Below are 20,648 nucleotides of genomic sequence, written 5' to 3' on the forward strand. Positions count from 1 at the left end.
TTACTTGGGTAAGACATAAGAGATCTCCGGGCATGGCCAGAGCTGTGGAGAGGAGCCACCCGGCTGCATCACTGGGCTCTTTGTTAGCCCCCAGGCTCCTCCCCAGCCCCTTCAAACAGGGATCCCATTCTGCTCCGCCGCCTTTTCACTACCTAAAAAAAAAAAAAAATCCAGTTCCCACATCTCCATCAGCATCATACAGCCAGTTTTCAGCTCACGGAGAAAAAGGCAGGCAGAAACAGAGCTCCGTCTGCCTCCAAACACATGCCTGCGTGCAGACCCAAGGCAAACAAGGCTACCACCTTATTCCGTTAAGAACTCCATCCTTAGGCTGCTTGCACTCATCTAGGTACAAAACTCTTCCTTTTTTTGCCTCTGAATGTGACTGCGCTCCAAACTTACATCAGCCTTACAAGCAGAAAGAGGTTCATGCTCCTACAACACTTGTGGTAGACTATACTCCTTTTTGAATGTGCACTGGAAGAAGGTGCTTGTTCTTAAAAAAAAAGAATAATAATAAAAAAAAAATCAACTAATATCTGCTCCTAGAAACAGAAGACACTTTATGCATCAGTGAAGTTATTCCACAGGTAAATCAGAGTTTACAGCTCAAAACGTCTCACTCAAATATTAGTCATCGAAACCAATGTCTTCAAGATTTCATGCACACGCTCAAAATACAGCTATATCCCTGCCCAGGGCAGGGGGGCTGGGACTGGATGATCTTTAAGGTCCCTTCCAACCCGAATCATTCTATGTGAGCCAGGAGAGCTCATGGATGATTGGTTTGAACAATTATTTCTTTAACAACTTGATCTTTTTGATCCAAACATACCGAAGTCAGACTTTGTATTTAATGCACTAACATACAGCACCAGCTCAAGGCCATACTGTATTTTTTTTAAAGTATGTTAAAGGTATTTAACCGGGGAAAAAGTAAGCATTTAAAAACAGAAAGCAGCATTTTCTTCTGCTCTTTCAGTATGTCCCAACAAGAAGTCACTGAAACAAAACGGCAACTAGCACTTCTCCAAAAAGTTTGACTTCCAACAGGAGAATGCCTATTTGCTAGAGAAAAAACAAGAATACAACGATCATGTTACAAGAGGCACTGATCCTGGCTTTATTCACTTACAGATACATCCAACATTTGTTATAGCTCACTTGAAATTCAAAATGCTTTTAAGAAACCAACCATAAAACCTTGATTTTTGCCTTACAGTGCTGTCAAGTTTTCAAATAGCAAGTAAGTGACTTCCCAGCGAGACCGTGTTCTGTATTAACATACATACAAAGATTAAAACTTAGTAGAAACCCTTCAGTTTCTGCGACTTGATGAACTGCACTCAGAACGATCACTGTTTCCCTGGGGAGGAGGCTACTCCGCTTACCTGCAGGGATGGGTGCCCGGGGTCCTGAGTTACTACACCTTATCCTGACCCTTGTGCCATTTTGGCAATTAAATGAAAATTGTCCCCCCTTAACAGTACTCAAGAGGGACTTCCCTCCCCGTTTGCATCTTTGTACTTGGCAGCTGTAACAAAATTTCTACAGCCCTAGAAAAACTCGTCAGGACAGCCCTATGCGTGTCCCCTAGAGATGACCGATACCGACTGCCGGCGGAGAGAAGTGCACGTTACGATCAAGAAGCATAATGTGTTAATGTGGAACTCAAACTACTTGGCAGTATCTTCTGTAAGTTCAAGATTTATGTAAGACAGTGTCGCAGCCATCGTAGAATGATGTCACCTATATATTTTTTTTTTTTTTTTTGCTGCATTTAGTTAGTCTTTTTAAAGTGGTGAAGAGCGCAGGACTTAAGAAATATAAACACTTCTCTAGTACAAATTGCAAAATTTAGTATTATGACACTATGAAAGCTTACAGTACAGTTGATCAATTCTATGTTAAGATTCGGCATCAATACGGTGTCTCAACTATCTCAGAGCTACATTCTGCCTAATTAAGCAGCATCAACATGTCCTGATGTCACTTTCTGTGCAAAATGCATTCCCATATAAATGTGGCTATAAAAGCACGAGCGGTTCTCACGTTGGTGGATCATCCCTGTGACTCTGTGACCGGTTTCTCTGTTTAATGATAGCCTAACTAAAAATAAACTTGTTATGTAAAAGCAAAATAACCTTTATCTTAAACTTTATTCTGGGTCTTGGACATAGTTCAGTGACATGATCTGCAGAACAACAGGCCAACCATTCCCATGAACTGTTTAAGAGGAAACTGAAGGAAAAATCCAAATCAAAAGACACTCACTGTTATAGTATCTTTAATTTATCTTGTGTTTTACAGAAGTCTGAACGGATTAAAAAGCACCTCCTTTCCCATCACGTTCCTTACAGTTGGTAAAATATATTCAATGAGCAAATGTATGTGAACAGCTTGAGGATCTGCACCTTGCAAGGATTTCACAGACCAATCAATCAAAAGCCAAATTTCTTGTAGTTTTTACAATCTTGTTTTAACACAATGGTAAATCCATTCCGATTGTAAACCTGTCCAGTCATATCTCCCCAGAACACTTTGCAAAATCCAGTGTTGATTAGCAAACTAGTTAGCTTTGGCACGGAGCTGTGCTCTCTTGCCTGTGACAGCCTGGAAACCAGTTTTGATGCTGGCGACCGAGCAGCGAGAGTGGCAGGTCTCGCACTGCAAGAAATATAATCTGGTGTCCTTCTGTAGGATTGTGTCTGGTGACCGACACGTATGACAGGTGACATACTCCTCTGCAGAAAAGGAATTAAGTCGCAGTTAAAAGAGAATGCATTATCAGTGGGCAAGTCACCACTTCTTCAGCCTTCAATTTAACAGTTGTCTCAAAAGGCTGTTCAAACGTATCTACCGACTCAGAAGTGGCTTACCGGGAAAATCACAGAGGTTGAGGCAACCTAAAAATTCCCCCCAGTTCCCAGGTTAATAAAGACTAGGTTTCATATGGTACGTTATGCATTGACCCTGGCATTTTAAAAATAGCAACGACCAGTTAAGACTTCCCACTGGCGTTCCACAACTTCCTCTGCTGAAACAGCATTCCCAGATGTCAGCAACTCTTGCACATTCACATTAAAGCAGTATTTTTTGTTACATATAATCTGCAAGCCCTTTGACCAGCAGCACGCACGCTGTATTTCTTAATTAACATGTACAACAGAGTTTAAAATTAGCAATTACTGCTATTTTCCATGGTCCTCAAAGCCAAAAAATGAAAGTCAGATGAAACCAAGCAATTCTCAAATGCTCTTCCTGTTTCCCTTGGTATGTTTTAGTGCCAGGACAGAGTATGATCTATGTGTTTATTATAACCACGGTAGAACCTCCTGTACTTGCATTATTCCGTTATAAAACCGCAGCAGAGTTGTAGCTTCTGGGCACATAACCTCCACAGCGTGCACACACATGGGGGCCGTACATCGGCCACTGGTCATCAAAAGGGGTGAGAGAAGTCTGTCGTGGAAAAGGGAGTTATACTTACTGATATATCTTCTCAAGACGTTTTCTATCTGTTTTTGCTGGAATCTTCCTTTGATTACAAGTTGGTTGTTACCATCTATTGAGCCACTAATTTAAAAGAAAAATTAATTATTTGATTTGCAGAAGACGTCAAGCATTAAAACAAGCCAAGAACACGAAGCAAAATAACAACGTATTCTTCAAGATAGAGTAAGCCAGAATTACTTTGTGGAAAAAAAACCGCAAAATTCTGAAGGCACCTGAAAACCTACAGGAAGTTTTGCCCAAGCACAACCCTCACTGCAGCAAAAGCAAACGCCAGCAGGGAGCAGCCTCATAGTTAAGCTACCCAATCAGCAGAACTTTACAGAATTGAGAATGAACACCTGCTTATCTCACAGAAGTGACCAAGACAACTCCCTTGTAAGGTGTAATACCACTAATAAGATCCTCCTTCTAGCCATTCCGATACAGGAAGATGAATGTTTTAAATTTTCTTTTCCCTAAGATGGTATCTCTCAATCACCCAGCACAGCATCTACGGGCAGGGAAGAAAAGCCTGATGTTCAAGCACAAGACCTAAACCCAATAATTTTATTTTTGATTAGACAATGTCAACTACGTTGCCATTGCTTCCTACGTGCATAAGCACGTACATAGCCCAGTAGCCTTACCTCGTACCCAATTCCGCCAACAAAAATGCCAGAAGATGTTTTGGCTGACGATGTAATCTAAAAATAAAGTAAGAATATGTTTAACCTCCCCGCTTCAGAGAAATCTGATATTCATACAGGACTGGCAGGCTAAAACAATCTTAAGTTACGAAGTTTAAAAGGGAGCAGTGCCAGATGGTCTGCACCAAAGAGCACAGGCAGACAAACGACTGAGGACAGGAGAAACCTGAACAGCCCACACAAAAAAACCCAGCATCCCCCTGCAAATCAAACTCACAATTAGACTAACTATCAAACCAAGTTTTCTATTTGAGATTCTCCATTCTTATTTTCCCATCCCCCCACCATTCCCTGAAAAAAGTGTTACTTACCTACCGTTAAAAATTCACTTTAGTATACTACCCAGATTCTCTGTATGACTTCGTAAGCATTATTTTCTGGCACACTTATGAAACAAATCAGATACGCGTTCCCACAAAGAACAGAACTGCCTTCACAAGAAATAATAAATACATAGAAAGCACTGCAAAAACAGTGGAAAAAAATTACCGAACCTCATACCATTTACCAAGAAAATAGTATCTGTAGTCACCTCAAATTAGAAAGGACTTTCCCTACCCCCCGACCAAGACTTGCTAATAAATATCACTGGTGACCCAACTGCAGACTTGATAGAAGCCAGTGCACTCACGAAGGCAACAGTTTTAGTTTCAGTCCATGAGACCCACGTAGCAAGTCTACCATTTTCATAATTTAAGAATAAAATAAGAAATTATCTCAATAAATTTTCTTCATAAATCATCTTCTCACGGAGAAACATAGAGGACTGAAATAGCAGTACGACTGAAATAGCTTTCACGTTACTTCTGGTTTGACATAGCCTTTCGCCAGAAAACATGCATTCGACCCAACAGCACAGAAAAGTGCATTTATCTGCCGTTCCTGGGACATCTAAAGAGGAAACTTACAATTTGCAGATATCTGTAAAGTTGACAAAAGATGTTTTCTTGGTCCCTACTCTTACAACCTGCGGAGGCTTCATGACAAATTTTCGTTTTTCTCCAGCTACCATATCTGGGTTCTTTTCTCGCATGATGTTAAATACTCTATTGAGCAACTGCAAAAAAAGGGATTCTCATCAACATGAATATCTTGCATTTCTCAAATGAAGCACATCACTTCTAAAAAAACTTGAAACAGCGTTCACAGTGAATATTAGACCATCTTTGCCCATTAACATTTCTCCATATGCTTTTGAAAACATACTTTAAAAAAAAAAAGTTCTGATAAATGCAAAATATAAAAGCTGTTTCCCCGAGGGTATACTTCATAACCTACAAGTACCTCAGTACCGTTTGCAGAAGTGTTCTAAATATCACTAATATTACTCTATATGAAAATTAACTGTGGTAGAAGATGTGCTTTGTTATTTTTCTGTTCATGAGCTTTTGACTCAAGTCCTTCAATTTTCAGTTAGAAATAGGACATACGAGCATAAGGCCCCGCTCTACTGATGCGCATCCACACGGAAAGTATTTTTTAAAAGTCTTTTGAACATTACCTCATCATATGTGTAGTCCCTTTCTGAGCCTGCCCACGCAGGCCCTGACTGAAGGCTAAAAGAAATTCCATCATCTTTTTTGCTATCTTCATCCTCAAAAGCTGCAAAGAAAGTTGTTTGGGATTCATTAAGAACAGAAACATTCTTTAACCTCATGCTTACTCCATTCCAAAAAGGTATATCAAAGAAGATTCCAATAATGTGTGGAGACAACTCTTCTCCGTTTGTCTGTGTACAAGGGACGTCAGCACTTAGAGCAAATTTATACAGTGCTTTTACAGAATCTTTTTCTGACAAATAATATAGTCGTAAAGGTAACAAAGTGAGTTTAGAAACAAAAAAGGCACTTGAACAGAACTTATTCACCTACAACATGGACTACATTTCACTTTCAACACCTCATTGAGCTAGGTTATACTTTTACCTTCGTCCTTCTCCATCATCTCATCTTCATCTGGGAACTTCACATTCTTCTTTTTCTTCTTTTTATTGCCCAGCATGATATCAAGGTCATCTTCAGGTTCTACTGCCTCCGGCACATCTCCTTCAATTTTTAAGTCCTGCAGAGAAATAATAAAACTATAGTTTACAGTACTTAACACAAAACTCCATTACACAGCAAGAGAAATAATACTAGTAGCACACTATACTAGATGAATACTAGTAATATCCACCACAAACCTGAAACATAACAGATAAGAACCGAACTAAAGTATGTTGAAGAGAGCACTGCACTACTACCATGAAGCAGGGCCAGATTTTTATCTTCCGGTCTAAGTTCTGGCTGCTCAGGCACAAGGTCACGCGATACTTGCCTAAAAGCATCAGCGATTTGGGGCGTAAGGGAACAAAACACCCTACATGCCCGACAACAAGGTAAGGCAAAGTTTTAAGGTAAAGGTAAAGCACAACCTGTGCTACCTGCAGGCAGTCCGATTTGTTAACACAATTCTGCACATATAGAGAACACAGAGCAAGCATTTCGCCTGTCTGGGGCAGATCAGAAGGACATTTTCTTTCCCAAAAGGCAGAATCTGAAGAAGAGGTTTACAAGTAACATAACGTTTCTCTGTCCTCGTGCTGTCTGGGCTTGCCAGTTACACCAACACGCGATATAAAAACACAACTTGGAATAAAACTTGAGAAGAGTAGAAATATCTCACACACTTTCTGGAATAAAGAACAGCAGCCAATCATTTCTAAAGAAAACACCGGAGTAAAACAGCTTTCTTAGCAGATATACATCTTTTATTTGAAGGGCTGGCCTGTAGAGGGCTATTCTATGCGTGGCTTCTGACATCCACTTACTTCTCTTATCCCAAAAGACAATTAACCTTGATGCTAGTCAACCCTTCCTACACATTACAGAACTACTTGCTCACTGTGCAGATCAGTTTGATTTTTTCACTTCTGGGCAAAAAGCCCTGCAGGAGCAACATGTTCAGCAGAACCTACTATACATGAAAGACAAAGTGAAAGTGTCTTTCACAGTGAGTGTTTCATTATTAACTGCACTAAGACACGATGACAGACTCGGAACAATTCCTGCACTGCCAATCCCCAGAAAATGAAAGCAAGAAAGTTTTCAGCCATAGCCAAGATGGCCTAGTTACATAAACAAACCTTTACACCTTCTTCTGCTTCATCTATATCAAATATCTTTTTTGTTTTTTTCTTCTTTTTCTTTTGATTGAAGAAGTTTAAATCATCCAGGTCATCTGTTGCGTCTAAAAACCAAAGGATTGCCAAAAAAAGTATAACTGTAGAAACCGTTTAGACAGTAAGGTTTCTATTTTACATCCAAATGTTCAAAACATTACAGGAAGACATAAGCAATGATCTGCAGTCCCTACAGATACCCTTCAGGCTTTGAAGAGGTTATTCCCCTCTAACCCCACATAGCTCTGTACTATTTTACAGTTTCCGCGTTTGCATTTTCTTATTTTTTAAACGCTTAATTTTTCTTTCTGCTGTACAAAAGACACTAGCAACTTTTGTCATTATAGTAGATATGCTTGAAAAACAGGAAAACTATAGTAGGAAGGTATAGTTTCTGTATATAGTTTCTGCAGGAGCCAATTTTATCAACAAACTGGTTTTAAGTTAACAGCATTCCCTGAATCAGGTCATCTTGAAATGACATTGGCCTCAATTTAAAAAGCAAGGTTATATACCCAATCACAACCTTATTTCCTGAAAGATTCTGAAGAACACTCTAGTTATCACACGGTTGTCCAAAAACTAGAAACCCTTTTAACCGTATTTCTGTTATCACACGTGCTTAGTTGTTCAAATGAAACACAGCCATAATTGTGTAATTATTGCAACTGCACATGGAGGACGTAGAACTTTATGCTAACTATTTCAGGGATTCTCTTTTCATTGTCTCACACAATAGACCCCGCGTCAGGAAAGCGGCATTTACATAAACCACTGGTAGTTTGCTGGATGTCTGGGGACGTGATTTCAGGCAGGAGGGAAATACACTCTCCAAACAGGCAGCAGAGTATTACTCACAAGCCTCTAAACAAACCCAGGCCACAGCATTATACACTGTGAGGCCAAATTCTTGAAATGGGGCTTGTAATCTCAAAATACAGGACTACCTCTGAGATCCTCTACGCGGATTCACTTTACCTTTCTTCCTGCTGTCTTCTTCGTCTGCTTCAACATCTTTGTCTTCTGTTGGCTCTGGTTCAACTTCTTTTGTTTCCGATTGCTGAGTCTCTTCCACTTGTGTATCCCCTCCTTCCTCATCCAACATAAAGGGCTTCTTCTTTTTCTTCTTCTTCTTGCTCATAGTGGGATCGAAAATCATCTGTAAAAGTCAAGAGTTCCTTAGCAGCATAATAACCTCCTACCATTTAATATTTATAACACCTTTAAGCTTCTCTCCCTCTTCCTTCAGTTACCCAAACTGTTCCTTGGCTTCAATCTCAACTAGGGATTTTTCTAGATCTGTAACAATGTAATACAAGTCATCTGACTCAACACAGTGATTACACAGGCTTCTTTAAAAACGACACAGATCTTGTCCCAGGGAATAACTGATGTGACCAACTACAAGAGAAGACCAATTGACAGTGTAGAGCTTCTGCTACGATCGCTGTGACAGTACAAGTTTCCTGCCATCTATGTAGTAGTTCATCTGAAAACGTATTAAAGCTGCAATTCTTTGACAGACTAGTTACTGGCTACTTCGCCGTTTTATTATCATTACGGACTCAAATTTTGAAGTAAGACTATGCAAAGCAATCACTGAACCACACTCAGCATCAGAAAAAAAATTCATGCACACCTATCCCACAGAGCCTGATTGTGTCAGTTACACTTTGTACTTCCACTTGTGAGACACCTTAATTTCCAGATTTATTAAAAGGCAAGATTTACCAACAACTCTCTTGACAAGAATGCTCTGGACTAGGGAGAAACCTGGAAGGGGCTGGTGATACAGCAAGACCTGTATCGGCTCTCAACACTAGGAAGTAGCAAAGGTCTCGTCCTTTTCCCTCACAGGTGGGAAACTGAACTTCAGAGACCAAGTGATTAAAAGCGGTTAATGAGTTCTTTAGCCAGCAAAGCAGCTTAGTTCACCTAGTCTGACTGGGAAGAAGGCACTAACCCCAAGACTCACTTTTAACCTATTCATCATCTGCAGACCTGAGGTATTTAACACACGAGCTCTTCAGTTTTCCAACGTGGGAATGTTTCTTACTTTTTTCACTTAAGATGCAAGTTTGACATCATAGCTAATAGGTCAGTCTTGTTACCTACATCCAGCCATATTTTCACACCATACTATATATTTAATACATCAAACAACTTCAGACACTTAATGAGCCTCTCCAGTCTTTCTTACCGAATAATTGAAGTGTTCTATTTAACAGATAGTTAAAATTCCACATCATGAATACCCTCACTCATGAAAATACCACCACTTCACCAAAGGAGCAGTTCTCCAACTTCTTGTTTTGTTATACCCTGCAAGTTTGGTGGTTTCCCCCCAACAAAGCAATCTTTTCCTCACACTTCTTATTCTCCTACATGTGATATTCTTGCGATACCCCTCCAATTTTCTGGAACTTGTATGTTTCATAAAGGCTCTACTGAAAGGCAGTAAACCGCACACATGGGTGTCCGAAGCACAGCATCACGAAAACGTCCACACATACGGGACACTGAAGCTTGAGGCTTTCAAACTGCTGAAGCGTGTCTTTAGTTGCACACACTGCGCTAGAACAATTTTGAGAAAAGTTGCGTCAGAGGGCCTCCCTCTAATGCTTCGACAGACACATGTATGAATCATGCTCTTGTAACGCACAGTAATCAAAGAATGTGCACAACCGGTTACACTGTCTGCTGGCTTCCTCTTGGAACCTCCCGTCTGCTGAAACAGAAGGAAATCTGCCTGCACCGGCAAGAGTCCACAGCTTTGGGAACAAGCACACGAACACCATTTTCGAGATCATGACTCATTTCAATAAAGGAGCTTTGCAAGAATCTGAAGAGTTTTCTATCTTCTCCCATGATTAAGCAAATAGAAAATTATGCTTAAATCGGGTGTATTAATTTCTGAGAAGGAACCAACCCACCTGTACCAAATCACTCTTCGCTTTTGGCGGGGGGAGAGACATCTTTCATCTTCACCCACCATAAAGCATATGTTGTACAGACACAAGAGACCGAATGCATCTTCAGTAGTACCACACTAAACTGAAGTTAACAAACAAGGACGCAGGAGCTTTCCTTTTTCTTTTTTTTCAGCATTAAAACTAGGCAGCTGGCCTTGTACTGCTCTGAAGGTCCCCTCCATCCTGTCAGGTCAAGCCAAGCTTCTGCAAACCTAAGGCCTAGTTATAACATGCTAACTGCTCTCAGGAAACTAATGTAGGAGTTCCGCAACTGGAGAAGGAGGTCTATGCCTGAAATATTTTGTTCATCAAGGGCTTCAATGAAAACTAAGCAGGAGTCTTCAGTCACACATGCTTTAACAAATCAGGATATAAACTAACGAGCCTGATAACCAGGCTATTCTGTGTTTTGCATTTCTGAACTAGATATTTTAGAAATCTTACTTCCTTTTCTCTATTCAGTATGTTTGATTAGTTGAAGCCTTATGGCACCACTTAAGTGCTGAAAAACTCTTACCAAGTTGCAGGCCCTCTACAGAAGGAACTGCAGGCCCCAGCCCAAATACACCAAACCCTGTGCTTTTCTGTGTAGAAATGGTTATAAATTTCCATCCCTTTTCTGCTCTCAGAGCCAAATTCCCATATGAGGTTTTCTCTTCTGTAGACCACACAGTTCTTTCTCACATCCAGCTCTATCTATCTACTCCGTATTTCAAATGCCTACGCAGTCACAATCCTGACTTACAGAAAGAGAGAAAATGAAAGAATAGAGGTGGGGAAAAAGAGGCAGCAGAGATTCGTAGTCTGAACGCCAACTCTCAAGACAGAAGCCAGTATTACTCTAAACTGCTGCGACAGTGGCGAATGCTGCGGATTCTAACAGAGGTCACAAATAAATCCCGTTTCGTTAGTCTGAATAAACACAGGCATGTCTACAAAGCAGACAGCAACTCTGCGCTGATAAAGTTAGTTCAGGTATCCTTACACTACACTGAGCTGATGTCTACAATGGCGTGCAAAATTATGAAGACCAACCTGCACCTAAACCCGCTGGCTGCTCAAAACACAGCATCCTCTAATATCATTTTCTGGAGCTTCATAAAACTACAGGGCCAGAGGAGCTTTTAGATATCTAGTAGGATTATATATATAGTAGGATTTTTAATAAAGCAAATATATGTTAATGGACTACTTCCCCTTGCAAATAGGGCCTGTGTTGCTTCTGCTGTGTCACTTCTGGGCAGCACTCTGGACACAGAGTTTCACACTGGACAACAAACGTTTCTACCAGGGAGTTTCATTCTGTACACAGCTCTGAAAATTTTAAGCTACAGTTACAAAACAAAGCTTTGTAACATCTATACCAGTTTAAGGTGCGAATTTGTCTTCATGTGTCTTCACCCTCCTCATCTTTATAGGATCACTGGCTTTAAAAAGTTTCACCAACTTAACATCGGTAACAAACTATTTTGCTCCTAACAGTAAGATATACAAGTTCTGGAAGGCGTGTGCGCTCACGCGCTCTCACGCACACGCTAGCCAGAAGCTCCAGCAGCGACAGTTCAACTGTGATATCTGCTACCATTTTTATTCTCTGTCAGTCAGCCACATAAAGCAATCCAGAGATGTAACTTTACTATACTAGATATTCCCAATATCACCTCACTGCCAGAACAATCTCTTGCGTTATGCAAGAAAAATAATTTTACTGACACTTAAGCTGAATACAAAACAGAAAACTCCAGATGAACTGCTCTATGGTGCTATGATCACCTGAGACAGAAAGCATCTGATGCAAGGATTCCTGGGTCCTGATTTCTGGAACCAGAGTACAATCTAGACATTAGAACTGCAGTTGCAGGGACATAATTAAGTGTAAAAACGCAGTACACTCATTCTAGATGTTAAAGGAGCTGAGTAAGTCAGTCTCAGTTACCATTAAAATAATTAGTAATTACACTAGTTCTCCTTTATTATGTAGGACAAATAATGACTTGCCTGTCTCCAAGGCTAGAGTGATCACTTTGCTCAGAAGGAAACAAGCCACACAGGTATTTTAAACAACGCCAGGAAAAATATACAAGACCAAAAGCAGCCATCTCGTGGACTCAGCCAGTGCAGTTTCCCACAGGACACACAGTCGTCCGTCAGGGTGCTCACAGCCTCCTACACCTTTCCTTTTCCCCATGAGAGCAACCGAAATGAGGGCAGTAAAGGTGCCGACATATGGTACATACAACACGAAAAATTTCTGGGAAACAGATGTATCTGCTTCCCTGAAGTGTGCCTAAGCAAACACCATCGGAGCCGGAAAAAACGAAGTGATCATTTTTTAAGATGTAGCTATTTAGGTCCCAGGGTTAAAGGACAAGATATTAAAGCTCCATAAAGCCAGTGCGCTAAGCAAACTGACTAAACGCTACGTATCGTTAGAAGAGCAAGAAACACGGCAGGAAGATCTGCTTTCCCCCCGGGCCCTCCCCCGGCCAGCGGCGGGCGCCAGCAGCACACGGGGGGCTTCGGGCCGGCGTTAGGCCTTCCCACGACACGCGGAGCCAGCCCGCAGCCGCGGGCCAGGCGGGGCTCCGCGGCGCGCAGAGGCCGAGAAGGCTCCGGGGGAAGGCGCCAGCCCCCGACCTGGCCCGGCCTCCGCCCACCGCACCGGGAGGCGCCCGCGGCCCCCCCCCGGCTCAGGGACAGCGGCGAGCGGGGCAGCGGCCGGGGCCCCCGCACCGCCCGAGCAGCGAGGCGCCGGCCCTGCCTGCGGGCGGAAGGAGGCCGCGCTCGCTGCCTGGCGCAGGCCTCAGGCCCGCTCGCCCACATGGCGGCGGCCGCCGCGGCTCTAGGCCTCGGGCCCGCCTCCCCCGAGGGGGGCGGCCGGCGGGTCTCACCTCGTCGCCCGACATGGCTGCGGCCGGGTGCGGAGCGGTGCGGGAGGCGGGCGGAGCGGAGCGGAGGGACGCGGTCAGCCGTTACCCGCAGCCGCCGCGCTCGCCTCTTGCATCAGCGCTCCCCTCCCCCGAGCGCCGCGCTCCCCCCGCGCCTGCGCGGCCTCCGCGGCGCCTGGCGGGAGATGTCGTTTCCGGAGCTGCGCCTGCGCCGCGAGCGAGCGAGCGGCCGTGAGGCGGGCTTTCCTCGCCGCTGGAGTAATCGGGGCTGTCACCCGTCTTGGCGTCCAACGGGCGGAGCTTGTCTCCCCCTCGGCATCCCCAGGCGGCTCCTACAGGCTCCTCCGTCCGGGCTCGTTCGCCTGTGGAAGGGGCTGCGGAGGGGTCGGGGCGCGGCCGTTCTTGCTGGTGCGAGGAGGAGGGAGGTCGGACGGCGACGGAGGCAGGACCGCCGCGAAGTCAGGGCTGTGTGCCCTGAGGGTGTCCTTGGTGTTCCCAGGGCGCCTTTTCCAGGGGTTTATTTGGCCCAGGAAGAGTAGCATTCCTTTCCAGTTTTATTGCACACAAAAGCACGAAGGGAAAAGGAGCGGCCTTCCAGTCCCTGAGGGGGCTCATCAGGGAAGGGAGTGACAGGACGAGGGGGAACGGTTTTAAACCGAAAGAGGGAGATTTAGATGATATATTAAGAAGAAATTCTGTGCTGTGAGGGTGGTGAGCCCCTGGCCCAGGTTGCCCAGAGAAGCTGTGGCTGCCCCATCCCTGGAGGGGTTCAAGGCCAGGTTGGATGGGGCTTGGAGCAACCTGGTGTGGTGGGAGGTGTCCCTGCCCAGGGCAGGGGGGTGGAACTGGGTGGTCCATGAGGTCCTTTCCACCTCTAACCATTCTATGATTCTATATCAGAAAATGACAGGGCTGAGGCGCAGGCGAGGGAGAGAACTGGGTGGTTGCTCTGATCAAAGCAGGGGAGACATGCAATACCGTTTGTCCATCATTAAAAAAAGCAGACCTTCCTCCCTCTCCCAGAATCATAGACTCCTTGGTGTAGGAAAGGACTTCTGGAGAGCGTCTGCTCCAACCTGCTTGCTCATGCAGAGTACTAGTTGCTCGGGACCTTGTCCTGCTGGGTTTTGACTATCTCCAAGGGTGGGGACACCACAACCTCTCTGGGCAACCTGTTCCACCATCTTCACAATAAAAATGTTTTTTCTATGTTTTCCTGCATTTCAACCTGTGCCCCTTGTCCTATCACCCAGAGGAATCTGGCTCTGTCTTGTTTACACACGCACACACACACACACACACCCCCGTATACACATTAATAAGATCCCCCTGAGCCTTCTCGTTTATAGGTTTAACAATCCAGCCTCTCTCAGCTTCTCCTCCTTCTTCCTCGTTCCGTTTCCCTGATAGTAGCTAATAAAAGAATATGGCACTAGTACACAACAGAATTACTTACCGCAAAGTACGTGTTAAAATTCTGCCTCCCGACCAACTCTGAAATTTAAAGGTCAGCCATTTCATGCAAGATTTAGTGTTAAAGCAGACAGAGCCATCAGCCCAAACATTGTTACAGGATGTTTTACATTTTAATATTTCCGGACCATTTGCCTTCTTGGAGTCCCATAACTTCCCATTACGTGGTGTAAACTTGCACTATGCTTTTTACGCTAGCGGGAGATCATGCACACAATATCATTTAACTTTTTAATCACCTACAAGAAAAGACTGCCCATCTTGTCTGTCCTTGGTCTTCCTTTCATCGACCTTTCTTGTTTGTCTCAGTCAAAAATGAGGACACCCAGCATATTCTGCACGCAAAGCCATTCGTTTGGAGACATAGTGGGCACCAGGACAGGATCAGTTTTAGCTTTTCCCAGTACGACTACAATATTTTTCTGTTAAACCTCTGAAATGCAACTTCAAAAGATTATTTTTCTCTTTTGCTTCGATACCACCACGTTTCCCTGGGTATTTGCAGCATTTGTGTCTTTGTCACTTGCCGTTATGTCGTGGGGACACGGTGGATTTTCAGGTACTGCAGGCAGCCGCTCTTTAATGCTGTTGGTAAGCGGAGCAGACACATTTAATGTTGCTGTAGCGCTGAAGATGGTCTCCCGCCAAATTCTTCTTTTGCTGCAAGCGTTTACTTCATCCTCCCTGAGACTGTTTGCACCGAAACACTTTCCACTGCCATGAAGCCAGAGCACGTGGATTGCTAACGGCTGTGCCTGTACCCCCTGCCCAGAGCTCACCGAGACCAACCTGCCCTGAGACAGGGTAACTGTATTTTTAAATTACCCCCAATTCCGTTTGTCTAAGCTGTTCTTAAAAACCACCATGGACAGAGATCCTCTCTGCAGCCTCTTCAAGCGCCTGGCAAAAAAGCGTCTTCGTCTTCCTTGCTGTGACTTACTCCGATGCCTACTGTAGTGCCCCCCGAGGACACAAAAGCTCACGGACATCCCACGGGCCTTTGGAGTGGTGCTGTGCCCTTTCTTGTCTTGCTCCCACAGTCGTCTTTTTCAAAAGGTGCAAACCCAGCCCCTTCGACCTTTTCCGCGAGATCATAATCGTTTGTTCTCATTTTCATTGCGATCTTCTGCGCCTCACTTACTTATGGACGTATTTCTTAAGTGCGGTGCCCGGTACTGAGCATGGCATTTTCATGCGATGCCCCGGCAGTACCAAACAGAGAAGCACATTTCCCCCAGCGTCTCATCCATAACATAGATGTTAATACACTCTAGAATAACATTCACCATTTTCTTTGGCAGTAATACTTGGGGACCAAGTATTATCGGTGACAAATACCCTGAAGATACTCGGTGATCAAAAATCCCGAGCTTTCCTCCAGCTGGGCTGCCTAATGAGTAATACATAAAGTTGTATGCACATAATACACAATATTCGGAAAATGACCGAAGGAAAGCTAGTGGGCGCCGCTGGAAGTGCTGTGCTGGAGTTACGACCTGATCTTCAGATAGAAACCAAAAATGCTGTCTTTGAAGCTCTTGGCTGCAGACACTTCGACATCAAAGGCATGCCGGGGAGACCGCCTTCTATTGATTTTTCCTCCTCTGCTGAAAGACTATTCAGGATGAAGGACTTTCCTGTCCTATTTTCTTCTTTGCTTTCCTTGTGAATTAAATACGTTCCAGAAACTTAAGAGCGCTGTGACATTAGTTGTTCATTAGTTGTTTACCAGTGACAACGGTTGACCAAGAACAGCTGGAACTAGTATCTTGGGGAAAAAAGTCCTACCTGAGTTTTGGTTTTGTGTGAAAAACATGAGTTTGCAGAAACACACAGACAAAAAACATGAGTTTGCAGAAACATGCAGATGAAAACATTTCTTTTTTTTCTTATTTTGTTGACGAGCAACAGTCATGACATATTAAGAAAGAGACATATGATGCAGCATGTCGAGTAGAATTTTAACTTTACTAACTAAAATTTGGATAGCTAAAGCTCAGAAATGGAGTGCACTGGAAGTATTATATGCAGTTACCCAAGTTACAGTCTGAAAGCGATGAGCAATCACAGTCTGGGATGAATAAACTTCAAATGCAGCCCTGAATCCCGGGGGGGGTGGGCAGGTGGCTCAATGAAAATCGCAATCCTGTGAGAGAGGCTGGTGGAGGCTGTGAGTGTGTCTTCCCGCTGAGTATTACCCAGCCCACCAGAAAAAAAAAAGACCTTGTGAATGTGCCTTACTGAATTCTGAGCCCTGCTCTGAGCTCCCTGTGCTGCCAAAGCCATGCTTTCACACCACGCCAAGAACTGAAGGTATCAGACAGCTATTTTAAGTAGCTATTACACACATCCACTGAAATTATAGAATCATACATGACTGTTTCAATCTCAGCTGTGTTTGTATGATTTCCCAGGGAGCAAAAGGAAGAATTTCATTCTGGCCACTGTTAGGTGATGGCCAAGCATCTCTTTCTGTACAGACTGACGCTTACTCTTCCACGATGTTGGTTTAAGTCTAAACACAATTTAAGGCTTGCGTAAGCATTGAGTTTTAAAGTAGATTTTGCTTTAAGTTTGGTGTAAGTCAGTTTTTACTAAATCTATGCATAGCACTGAATTCTGCTCTCAGTAATTTAGTTTTAAAATGTCTGGTCTAAAGATTGCTGTGGAACAAGCGTTGCTAACAGCTGACAGGGGTTTAACCACTGCCCTTTGCTTAAGGTATCTGTAAGACAGAATTGTAGCCCTATTTCTGCCCAAAAAGAGAGGAACACAGGAGGGGCCTTGGATTTCAGATATTCCCTCATCAGAGTGAAACAGCAAGAAGCAGGATCCTTGATGAATACCTGGAGCAAACAAAATCTGTGCTCTTAGGGAAGCCTGGAGAATGGGTGAAAGGAGGTTTTTCCATACGACCACTTTATGAAGAAAGTAGTCACATGGAAAAAAAGAACTTTCTAGCAAAGCAGCCCCGACAAAAAATACCCCTGTGTGGAGGATCGGGCAGAGGAAGCCTGCAGGACTTAATCACAGCCTGGGAGTGAGGACAGGGAAAGGTTTGCTTCGCAGCCAAAAGCCCAACTGATGGAGACACAGGTGACACGGTTCTGGCTGCGCAGAGGGGGAACAGCCAAAAAGAGGAGGGGAGGATTTCAAACCCTTCCCGTGGCCTTGCTTTAACAACACGTGTGTTTGAAAAGCCGAATTTGCAATTTAATCAGTGCACTCATACGGTGGGGAAGCTCTTCCCAAAGGGATCCGGCACTTGGTCAAAACGCCGGTTACTTACCAGTGTGATTGTGTTTCAAGATTTGCCGTTGGCGTGTAGGTTCCTCTGTCACCGCCCCTCGTCCTGTATCTGTGACCCTCGCAGCCCTCGGGGGTTCTGCCGCAGAGACCCCTGCACACCCCAGCGCGCAGAGAAACCCCTCACCGCTCCCAAACTCCCGGGGAGTTCTCATCTCCGTTTCCTCCGTTCCGAGCTGGGGCCATGCGGGGCGAGGGCGGCAGAGGGCGCCGGCGCAAAGGCGACCAGACGCGGCGCGGGCGGGCGGGCGGCGTGGGGAGCCCCGGTCCCCCGGGTGAGAGCCACCGACGGGCTGCTCTGGCAAGGGCCAGCAAGCGAAAAAAAAAACAAACCACCCCAATGTTTGCTGTCATTCCCCTGGGCAGAGTGACAAAGCCTTGAAAAACAGCAAGGCAACAGAAATTGAAGATCTAATAAAACAGGCTGTGGGGGAAACGCGGGGAGTGTTGTTTGGTTTTTGGCTTTGTTTTTTTACCAAAATTAAGAAAAAAATACCAAAATAAAAAGAACGTGGCCAACAGGTCAAGGGAGGTCATCCTCCGCCTCTACTCTGCTCTGGTGAGGCCGCATCTGGAGTACTGTGTCCGGGTCTGGGGCCCCCAGTTCAAGAAGGACAGGGATCTACTGGAGAGTGTCCGGTGGAAGCTACGAAGATGCTCAGAGGACTGGAGCATCTCTCCGCTGAGGAAAGGCTGAGACACCTGGGTCTGTTCAGCCTGGAGAAGAGAAGACTGCGGGGGGATCTCGTCAATGCTGATTAATATCTAAAGGGCGGGTGTCAGGAGGATGGGGCCAGACTCCTTTCAGTGGAGCCCGGCAACAGAACAAGGGGCAAAGGGCACAAACTGGAACATGGGAAATTCCATCTCAACATGAGGGAAAAACTTTCTTACTGTGAGGGTGCCAGAGCACTGGAACAGGCTGCCCAGAGAAGGTGTGGAGTCTCCTTCTCTGGAGAGATTCAAAACATGCCTGGATGCATTCCTGTCCAACCTGCTCTGGGTGAACCCTCTTCAGAAGAGAGGTTGGACTAGATGATGTCCAGAGAACCCTTACAACCCCTGACATTCTCTGATAACACAGGTAGATGATCTGCCCCAACTACGGCACCCTGAAAGAAGACAGCACTGAAAATGCTTTGGCTCAAGCTGGAACTTATGGGTCTGAAAGGTCCCAGGACCCTCTGTTGGGTTGGGATGGTTTGCTTCTATGGTGACTTCTGCAGCCCGCAGGTAGCAAGATGTTGTGATGCCAGGCAGGAGCACTGCTCCGTTTCTCCTGCGCCTCTTTTGGGAGAGGGGATAAGGGAGAGCATGGTGGCTCATGGTAGAGATCAGAGCCCTTTTGTCCCAGAACATTGGTAGATTGGCCAGCTTTCAGTTCAAATCTGGCAGTAACAGCTAATGCAGAGGTTTACGCTTGAAACTGCTCGATCATTGCTTGCAAAGGGAAGTTTAAACACACCATTCACTGTTTTAGAGGAAGGGGGCAAGGCAGGGCTTAGTTCTTCTGTCTGTCTCCAACTCTTTGCTAGTTTGAACATGGTGTTTGCAGACATTTTCAACAGGTGCTAAACAAATCAGGTACTCACAATCCACTGAAAACCATGGATGTAGAGAGCCTAACTCTCCTATGTCACAATTTAGTTTTCTAAACTTTCTGCCTGGATAACTGCACAGAGTGTCCTTTAAAATAAACATCTTGTTCAGTGTGTGAAAAATTCTCAGGTTGGGAACCGTAGCCCTTGTAATGTAGCTTTTATAGTCAGATTCCTGCTTACCTGATTTGGTAGCTTTGGTAGCCATAGTCTAGAACCTCTCTAGGAGCTCCCAGGAAACCCAGAGCACATGCCATTGCTGTCCCTCCTATTGCTTTGCATGGCAAAAATCAGAGACAAATCCATTCGGGAATGAAGTAATATGCAGACAGACATTTTGGTAGGTAATGTTTTCAATGCAGATGGAAAATAGGAGGAGAAAGAGGGGAAACACCTTCGAGCATTAAAAAAAAAAAAAAAAAAGGAAACTGAACGCACGGCCTGGACAAGCTCTAAATATGGTTGAGAAAGGGCAAGTGAAGCAAGGCTTGGTCCTGACAGCCAAGAACGTGGTTCATGGTCAATTCCTCCTGTATACATAGGAACAGGGGACTTTGCCTTTGTACATAAGCAAGATTGCAACAATACTACCTGTCCCCGTCAGGCTTTTTTCCTCTTACGGAGGTGCAGAAGCCACCTGCAAGACAGTCACATTTGCAGAGGTGTCGCTTTTTTTTATTTAAGACTTTCCTGCACTTGAGGCTTAATTGAGATCAAAAGCATTTAAAGCACCGTTGCTATTCTTGAGTAGCAGCTTGCTCAGGAAAAACGGTCAATGGGTTTGATCAAGAACGCCACCATGTGTAAGCAAGATTTTAATTGCATCAATTTAAACAAGGAGTAAGTCCTAACTTAACTGCCCGAAAACACTCTGTTCCGTGTCTGTATTTCAACAAGTTGCATGCGGTTAAAAATGTCAAATATATGTCTAGAAATGACACAAGACCATAAACAACCTTTTCCAGATTTGATGGAAATGCTGCCTTCTGTCACAAGTTTTGATCAGGCAAATATAGGAAGAAAATGGATACACAAGAGCATACGTTTTA

General features: G+C 44.4%; 1 protein-coding gene across 1 annotated transcript; it reads right to left on the bottom strand.

Annotated features, from left to right (window-relative positions):
* Positions 1-1,094: 1,094 nt before the first annotated feature.
* On the bottom strand, positions 1,095-13,401 carry EIF2S2 (eukaryotic translation initiation factor 2 subunit beta). Its single transcript, XM_063350072.1, has 9 exons — positions 13,226-13,401; positions 8,341-8,521; positions 7,327-7,430; positions 6,128-6,263; positions 5,704-5,804; positions 5,111-5,259; positions 4,143-4,199; positions 3,491-3,576; positions 1,095-2,744 (listed from the first exon to the last, which is right to left on the bottom strand). The coding sequence occupies exons 1-9, from the start codon at positions 13,238-13,240 to the stop codon at positions 2,569-2,571; spliced, it is 1,005 nt and encodes a 334-aa protein (XP_063206142.1). The 5' UTR covers positions 13,241-13,401; the 3' UTR covers positions 1,095-2,568.
* Positions 13,402-20,648: the final 7,247 nt, after the last annotated feature.

Source organism: Chroicocephalus ridibundus, chromosome 12 (genome assembly GCF_963924245.1).
Source record: "Chroicocephalus ridibundus chromosome 12, bChrRid1.1, whole genome shotgun sequence".
In the NCBI taxonomy this organism is placed as follows: Eukaryota; Metazoa; Chordata; class Aves; order Charadriiformes; family Laridae; genus Chroicocephalus; species Chroicocephalus ridibundus.

What these genes read in the sequence shown, in the direction of transcription:
- EIF2S2 (XM_063350072.1), bottom strand. An exon ending in GATGATGGAGAAGGACGAAG is followed by an intron (nt 5,805 to 6,127) that starts GTAAAAGTATAA and finishes CTTTCTTTGCAG; the next exon opens with CTTTTGAGGATGAAGATAGC. An exon ending in TTTACAGATATCTGCAAATT is followed by an intron (nt 4,200 to 5,110) that starts GTAAGTTTCCTC and finishes CTTTATTTTTAG; the next exon opens with ATTACATCGTCAGCCAAAAC.